This window comes from Oryza glaberrima, chromosome 6 (genome assembly GCF_000147395.1).
Source record: "Oryza glaberrima chromosome 6, OglaRS2, whole genome shotgun sequence".
Classification (NCBI taxonomy): domain Eukaryota; kingdom Viridiplantae; phylum Streptophyta; class Magnoliopsida; order Poales; family Poaceae; genus Oryza; species Oryza glaberrima.
In genome coordinates, this window is record NC_068331.1 from 21,858,364 (window position 1) to 21,866,731 (window position 8,368).

Below are 8,368 nucleotides of genomic sequence, written 5' to 3' on the forward strand. Positions count from 1 at the left end.
CAAGGCTCACACATACATGTATCAATAAAAATTTCTACGTTAGCACCATCTACCTCAAGATCTCTGCGATCTCTATAATATACACTTAATTTGGCTTTAAATATTTGACGATGCTGACTTTTGAAAGTGTTTAACCATTTATCTTGTTCAAAAATATTTCTTAGTTACCATTTTTTTATTTGCTCATTATTGAATATACTTTAAGCATGATTTATATATTTGTATATTTGTATATAAGTTTTTTAATAAAATAAATAATCACACATATCTAAAACTAAAAGTTAACAACGTCAAATACCAAAAAGAAGAGGTGAGGTAATATACAAGGTAAAAAGCAAAGTAAGGTAATACACAAGATAACGTTGGTGGTTGTTGTGGCTTGTGAAAACAGTATGCGAATTCCCGACAGTACCAGCTACTCCCTCCGTTTTAGATTATAAGACGATTTGACATTGATCAAAGTCAAACTGTTTTAAGTTTGACTAAGTTTATAGAAAAATATAGTAATATTTATAATACTAAATTAGTTCATCAAATCAATAATTGAATATATTTTCATAATAAATTTGTTTTGGTTTGAAAATGTTACTACTTTTTCTACAAACTTAGTCAAACTTAAAGTAGTTTGGTCAAAACGTCTTATAACCTGAAACGGAGGGAGTATCATTTACTCCCACCGTTTCATATTATAAGTTGATTTTATTTTTTTAAGTCAAACCTCTTTAATTTTGATTAAATTTACAGAAAAAATTAGCAATATTTTCGATATAAAACAATATATTATCAAAATATATTATATGTTAGTTTAATGAACTATTGTAAATTTTGCTAAATATTTATGTAAACTTGAAGTCAAAGCGAATTATAATATGAAATGGAGAAAATACATTTTATTATGGGTCTAAACCTAGCTCCATATCTTCATTTTGTGAGAGAGCTCCACACAGCTCCTCTTCTATTTTTGGTGGAGCTGAAACTGTTTGGCTGAGCTTCAGGTGCTGTGCCAAACAGGCCCTATGATTCCGTGTTGTCGAGGAATGGAACAAAAATGGTATATGGCTTTTCTAGACCGTTTTAGCGGTATGCCGTTTACTCGAGGAATTTTCGAACTAATTACCGTATAGCACTGACAAGCCATCCAACTATTAAAAACTTAACCATATAATGTGCGTGTATTTTTCTAGTATCCATGCTTTCACAAGATGAGTTCCCAAGTCTCATGGACGTCGCATAAACCAAATCATATCTTACTATAAAGTTATAACACACTAACTTCTTAAGCTTAACATACAAAGATGCTACATCATCATCCACTAATTAACAAGATACCACATCATAATCCACTAACAATCATCACATTTAGGCCCTCTTTGTTTAGGCTTATAAGCCAACTTATAAGTCGAAAAGTCTAAACCAAAACAAACAAGCAGCTTTTTTATTTGGCTTTTTTGAAGCCATAAGCCACTCTAACACTATTAAGCCAAAAGCTAGGTTGGAGAAGCTTTTTTGGCTTATATGAGATAGATGTATGACTCCACCACTAAACTTAGGACATTAAATCCACTGGCTTATAAATCATATAAGCCAATAAGCTGACTTAAAAGTCTAGGCCAATAAGCCTAAGCCTAAACAAAGAGAGCCTTAAACATCATGCAAACATATTATATTATCTATAATTTTATAGCTTTTATAATTTAAGAGCTTTTAAAATACAAGCATGTTAAATTATCATCCCACATATTATATAGTTCATCCTCACTTAATTAGTGCTTAAATGATTAATCTATGGTCCAAATTATCTTTCTCCTTTTTTTTCTCTAATTAAGTCATATCACCTTGATTGTTTTTAGCCTTTAGATGATTAATCTACGGTCCAAATTATCTCCCTACTTTTCTTCTTCCATAAAATCATACTGCCTTACTTTTTACGTTTAAATCACCATTCTACATACTACTTAAATTTAAATTATCATAAACCACATTAACTTATTTAATCTGATGTTATCTATCTATCTTGCACATTATTTCTTATTGTTATCATACTAAATTCCCACAGCAATATTGCTGCGGGGTTTCACCTAGTTAACCCAATCACCAAGATGTGCATGGCATCAATAAAAAGGTTTACCGTTTAGTCAAACTTTACCTGAATTCCCGAGATTTTGCAAATTTATTTCCTCTTTAAGTGATGGGCCCTTCTACTAAAAAACTTGGCCCAAAATATGTTTGGCAGGCCTGGTTCCAGTCAATTCCCCATGGGTGGGCCGGGAATTTGAACTGGAATGGCTCATCACCATTCACCAATGCCCTCAATCCGACTGCATACACACAACTGAGAGCAAGCAAACGGCAGCAATCCACAGTACAGCCAACAACCATCAACAAAGCCGCCGTAATCAGCAGGAGCTAGATTGACCATCCAAAAAGAGTAACAGGAGACCACAAAACCAGGAAAAATGTCCCAAGGGGAAATTAACATGTAGAAGATGTTAGAATTGCACTCTAAATGAGCACTTTTAAGAATGCAGTAATACCTAAACAACAATGAGACGCCCCCATGTAGGTATTAGGGATGAGAAGAGAGACAAAGCTTATAGTTCCCACCAAAGCAACGCCTGCTGCCTGTCCCTATACATACATATACATACATTGCTGAAGTCACAACCAATGGTTTGACATCTGTCTCACATTGCTTGATGGATCCAGAATATATTGCACGACTATACCGATTGCTCGACAGCAGACAGGGTTAAACTAAAGCTAATAATAGATACCACATAATAGTCAGCCTGGCATAAATGTATTGCACAAAACACCACCAGTTCGAAAGGTGTACATACCATTCGAGGTTTGGTATATAACTTTGGTATGGCATGAACTCTCTGCTTCAAAGTTGGAGCTTCTCCAATATAATCAATGGACGATAGATGGCATCAGTTACTAAGTTTTATGGTAGAGAGAACTATTATGGCTTCTGGTGCACCGATGCTTGATCTTGCAATTTGTTTGAGTTATCTGGCTCGACTTTCAGGGAGCCTGGTTCGTCTATGGCCATCGCACTTGCATCGGTAGGCTGCAGTTGTCAAAGAGCAAACATGAAAAGGCAGCCGTTGTTACCACGGATCCATGACAGTTCACTTACGTGCAAGTCTACCTTTTGCAAGATTACAAGTTTGCACAAATAAAAGAGCACTTACAACAGTTTGTTTCGAGGAACCAACTCCATCAGCCGCAGGTTCTGTGCCCTTGGTGTGCTCTGCAGTGACCCTATTACCATCCTGCAACATACAAATAACAAGGCAAACTATTTATTACCAACAGAGAATGATTAAGTTGAAGATTAAGTTTTCACTGATGAAGATGAAGATGAAGATGAGGATTAAGTTGACGTACGTAAAACGAGAAAACCATTAGCACATGATTAATTAAATTTTAATTATTACAAACTTGACAAATGGATATATTTAATATTTTAAAGCAACTTATATATAGAAAGTTTTCACAGGAACACACCGTTTAGTAGTTTGAAATGCGTCCTAACGGAAACCAAGGTAAAATCTGAATCTTAATCAGAAAAGAACAAGGACATCTGAAGAGAAAATTCCTTATTTGACATCTGAAATTAACAAGTTTCCTTATTCGACATCTAAATTAGATGCTTCCCTTATATTACCGAGCAATTTTTCGCATCCCTCATAAGCCACTACGGACGCCACTGTTAAAAATTGCCATTAGCAGAGTTTGTCAGTGGCGTACGCAAATGGTAAAATGCCCCTGAGCCCACTTGTCAGCATCATCTCTTATCTATTATTTTTCCTCATCTCTACAAATCTCGCTCCTCCCACCAGCCTTGGATACCGTATTGAGCTGCCACCGCACTTAACATCCGTCATGCTACACTCCACCTCCTGCTCGCCATGCCATGGTGGATTGTGACTCAACTCTGGTGCCCCTTCCTCCAGGTGAGGTCAACCATGGTAAGGGCGATGAAGTTGTGCAGAGCATGTTGCAGCAGGGTTGTGTGCCGGCACTTGTGCTGCCCGACCCTGGGTTTAGCTCCTCCTGGTAGGCCTGAAATGACAAACTTCACTGATTTGGAGCTCATGGAAGAACAGGATATGAATCTCCGAATTTTTGGATACATGCCCTCTTTGCAGTCTCCAAAGTGTGAGCTGAGCTAACCACTTCCTCACAGCTTGTCCATATCTTGCAGGTCCAACTACATTTCGAATTTACACCACTCTTTTTTTTTCTTTCTGGTGTTTGAAAAACTTAAGCTGTGTGGTAATTTTTTTTTCCTATTTTGTCATGCATTTTTTTTCTATATTGGCACTGCCACCGAGACACAGCCTTGCTCTGTGGAGGCGGTAGGCAGTTGTTGCCTAGATGCAATGATCCTGTTCAGTGCTTGTGTAGCGCCCGGAAGAGAACACATTGGACCTGTTAGGTAGGCCAACATGCAGCGCTTTTTACTGTACAGCACAGCCCGAGCTGAACAGCGGCAGCACCGCAGCGGAAGGTAATCAAGCATAGCTGTAAGCGTGTCCCGCTGCAGCCACTGTAGCTGCTGCGGCAGTGCAGCTGCAGCACTGCAGCAGCTAGTTCTACCAAACAAGACCATTGACGAGATGGATAAATTTTTTGTTTGATTCCATACGAGGGAATAACACTTTTTGGTGGCAATAAGGGATTTACTATAAGACGTTAAATGATCAATGCAACAATTCTTTTACTAGAACTGCACCAACAGCAAAAGACCAACGGTAGAACAAGGGAGCATCAAACTTTCACAAGTCTGAGGAAATTATTTGATATACATAACCACAGTGAATTGATAAATTAGATTTGCACTTGCAAAGAAAAGGTATTCCCATTGCCCTAACTCGTCCATGTACTTGAAAAGTCAAAATTTGTAAGCTCTAACCAACAATGAGTCAAATTATATTCGCAAGTTTACTGTACAAAAGTTGTACCAGTGGATTCATATTCGGAAGTGCTTCCACATGAATTGGTTTTGTTGCCATAAACAATATATTGTAAGATGTCAAACTGTCAAATTATACTTTTGAAGCCTATGCAAATCACTTATCAAATAGAATTACTATTAGAAATAAGTCCCAACAGGGTGCAAATGTGCATCAGAACATTTGAGAAATCTGAATTAAATATCTGACTCTCAAGAATCAAATCGTGCTGGATCCTATATAGCCTCATTCATCTTACAACCTTAACTAAAATTAAGGGCTAAGGTTGAAAAACTAATACCAACACCCAAGGACCATAAAAGAAACCATGATACAGACATACAAATACGGCACTGATGCATTATCCAGAAAAATGAAATTAGATTTTCATGTTGTATAGTCACATCATAATAGTTGTCCTTTACTTTGCTATGATGATTCAGCTCTTCCAATCCTTAATGTTTAATTTGAAAAGTTGAGTATGTAAATTTCAGAACTGTCGCTACAGCAAGGAGTAAAATTCAAAATATTCAACATCACAACACATCAACTCACAATTGCTGTCTTTCGCAGTCCACGGCTATTTAATATCAATATGCTCTCTGAAGATGCAACAACCATTCAGAAAGGAACAAACAGCAGAATACACTATTCATGAAAGAAAGTATAGCTGCTTACACACCTTTGAGCACACATTAACCATAACAACTGTCACCACCAGCACATAACATTACTTCAATAAGTTTTAATAGAAAAATACCTGATCTGCGGCATCTGTTTCAGCAGACTCTCTCTTAACTCTCACATTCTGAATACTGCTCCTCCTAAAAGACAAAAGGATATACATCAGACCATGTCATATGATTCTAACTGCTAGAAACACCTGAACGGTTACAGAACTGAATAGAAACAAATACCTTCCTGAGTCATCCAAAGGTTTGACATCATCCATTTCCACATCAGAATCAGCATGGTGCCTTTCATCAGGATCCTCTTGGTCTTCATCTTGCTGCACGAGACACATAGATGTAACTCATGTAACTAAGCGAAAATCTTTCCTCTCACTTCCGAAACTACATCCATAGTCAATATGGGCATGCCCCTGGGCATCTTACAACACTTGTAAAGTTTCAAGGCTATAAACTGAGACACATCAGACAACTGGTCCTTATGCTAGGAATTAGTAATTTAAATTATATGCATTCAGCTTGAAAATTCAAAGTCAATTTGAACATTATTGACAGAATGTGAAGTGCCAGCATTAGAGCACACATAACAGATTACTTCAAGCATGAAAAAATCTGCATAGATAATTCATGCCATAATATAAAGCTTTTGACCATAAAACAAAAAACGAACTTTTCATAATTCAATCATGTAAAAATAACTAACCACCTGTCAATTTGGCATTCCTGATATTTCTGGAGCCAACATTTACAATTCATACAAATTGTGAAATATTATTATTTACAGCAACTACTAGAAAGACGCCTTATACTCCTTTATCCTTGAAGCTGAGGAATTCTACAGGACAAAAAATAACCATAATGCAAATAATTTCTCACTCACCTCAGGTAGCTCAGCCTCAGGGGGTCGCTCTTGAAATTGGACGCTAGGAGCATGTCGAAGTTTTGAAAGATTATCAAGAAGTCTTGATCTTATATCATCCAATTGCTGGCGTGTGTTTTTGTTCTCCATGTTACTTGGTGCAACATGAAGTGTATAATCTGGACCAAAGTACTCAAAATACTCATTTGGAGGCATCTTGTCAGTGAGCTCATGACCAAGTGCAACTCCTGTCTGCATAAACATAAGGAGACAAATAAGACCATATGGGAAACTAATGATTACAATAAAAGAAACATGCATCTAAAAGCATTAGAAGCTCAAAGTATTTCATAAAGTTCTCAGACAATTATTGGTTATATACTGTTAAATTTCAGTGATTAAAAGTACAATAATTATCAAACAATCCATAGTAGTTCATAACAAAGTGAGTTGTGCTTATTAGAATAGCTAGAACAGTTTGAAATGATTAACAGAGGGTTTTTTTTTTTACATAAGTACTTATAGATGTGAGTCACTTAGTCAAAACAGTTGTCCAAGGTGATACATACACATGTTAGGCATAGTGCCGGCGCTAAAAAGGATGCTAGAAGAACTATGACATTTCATACAGCTTTGAAGTTAATAAATTAGTGAAGGCTCTTCAAACAAGAACAACAGAGAAATGTATATCCAGGAAATGCCCCTGATACATACCTCATAGCACCAACACCGTGCAACATTTCTTATGGTATACCCACCACCACCAAGCAGCAACAGCGGGACGTTGAAGGACCTCATGAATCTCACACATTCCGCGTGGCCCCTGATCGACAGGTTGAAGCAACCCAACCTATCACCCGACAGAGAGTCCGCACCGCACTGGAGCACCACCGCGCCAGGGCGAAAAACCTCCATCACCTTCCCCATGATCGGCTTGAACAACGACTGGTAGCTCTCGTCGTCAATACCGTCGTCCAACGGCACATTCAGAGAGTAATACTTCCCCTTTGAGTGCCCAATATCGCGAATGTCCCCGGTCCCCGGGAAATAATCCCCAAACTTGTGGAACGAGACCGTCATCACCCTGTCCGTCGTGTAGAACGCCTCCTCCACACCATCCCCATGGTGAATATCGATATCCACATAGAGAACACGCTGCAATACAAAAAACAATTAGCACGCCCAAAACCCTAATTCCGCAAAAAATTACTGAATCATCATCACCTGGTGGTATTTGAGGAGCTCGAGGATGGCGAGGACGATGTCGTTGACGTAGCAGAATCCCGAGGCCTCGCACTTCTTGGCGTGGTGGAGGCCGCCGGCCCAGTTGATGGCGATGTCGTGGCCGTGGTTGAGCTTGACGGCGCCGCCGACGGATCCCCCGGCGTAGGTCTGGCAGAAGCTGTAGAGGCCGTCGAAGACGGGGCAGTCCTCGCCGACGTTGAAGCGCTTGAGCGCCCGGATCTGGTCCTGCTGGGTCTCCGGCGTGACGGAGCGGAGGAAGGCGACGTAGTCGTCGGCGTGGAAGCGGCAGAGGTCGCGGTCGCGCGCCGGGTGGGGCTTGAGCACCTGCATCTGGTCGAGGAGGCCGTAGTGGGCGAGCAGCGCGTGGGTCATCCGGATGCGGTGGGGCTTCATCGGGTGCCCCTGCCCGTAGTAGTAGTTCCCCACCTCCGCGTCGTAGAAGTAGCACACACGCCGCTTGGCCCCGTCGGCCCCCGCCGTCGGCAGCGAGTTCCCCCCGCCTCCGGCGGAGGCGTCCATGGCGGCGGCGGCGAGGAGGAGGAGGAGGAGGAGATTTTTTTTTTTTCTTTTCCCCTCTTTGCCCTCTCCTTGGGTTTGGGTTTGGGCTCGCG

General features: G+C 39.8%; 1 protein-coding gene across 2 annotated transcripts; it reads right to left on the reverse strand.

Moving 5' to 3' along the window:
* Positions 1–2,378: 2,378 nt before the first annotated feature.
* Positions 2,379–8,368, reverse strand: LOC127776518 (histone deacetylase 1). 2 transcript variants are annotated; one of them, XM_052302921.1, is made up of 7 exons: positions 7,737–8,367; positions 7,227–7,667; positions 6,534–6,764; positions 5,882–5,973; positions 5,725–5,788; positions 3,198–3,278; positions 2,379–3,073 (listed from the first exon to the last, which is right to left on the reverse strand). In XM_052302921.1, the coding sequence occupies exons 1-7, from the start codon at positions 8,274–8,276 to the stop codon at positions 2,966–2,968; spliced, it is 1,557 nt and encodes a 518-aa protein (XP_052158881.1). In that variant the 5' UTR covers positions 8,277–8,367; the 3' UTR covers positions 2,379–2,965. The 2 variants fall into 2 exon arrangements, with proteins under 2 accessions (XP_052158881.1, XP_052158882.1); XM_052302922.1 differs by lacking the exon at positions 2,379–3,073 and adding an exon at positions 5,520–5,566 and having other exon boundaries at positions 7,737–8,368.

Coding starts and splice junctions, on each gene's coding strand:
- LOC127776518 (XM_052302921.1), bottom strand. CDS start 8,276: ATGGACGCCTCCGCCGGAGGCGGGGGGAACTCGCTGCCGACGGCGGGG. Junction 7,668..7,736: donor AGCTCCTCAAATACCACCAG/GTGATGATGATT, acceptor TTTGTATTGCAG/CGTGTTCTCTATGTGGATAT. Junction 6,765..7,226: donor CACGGTGTTGGTGCTATGAG/GTATGTATCAGG, acceptor ATGTTTATGCAG/ACAGGAGTTGCACTTGGTCA.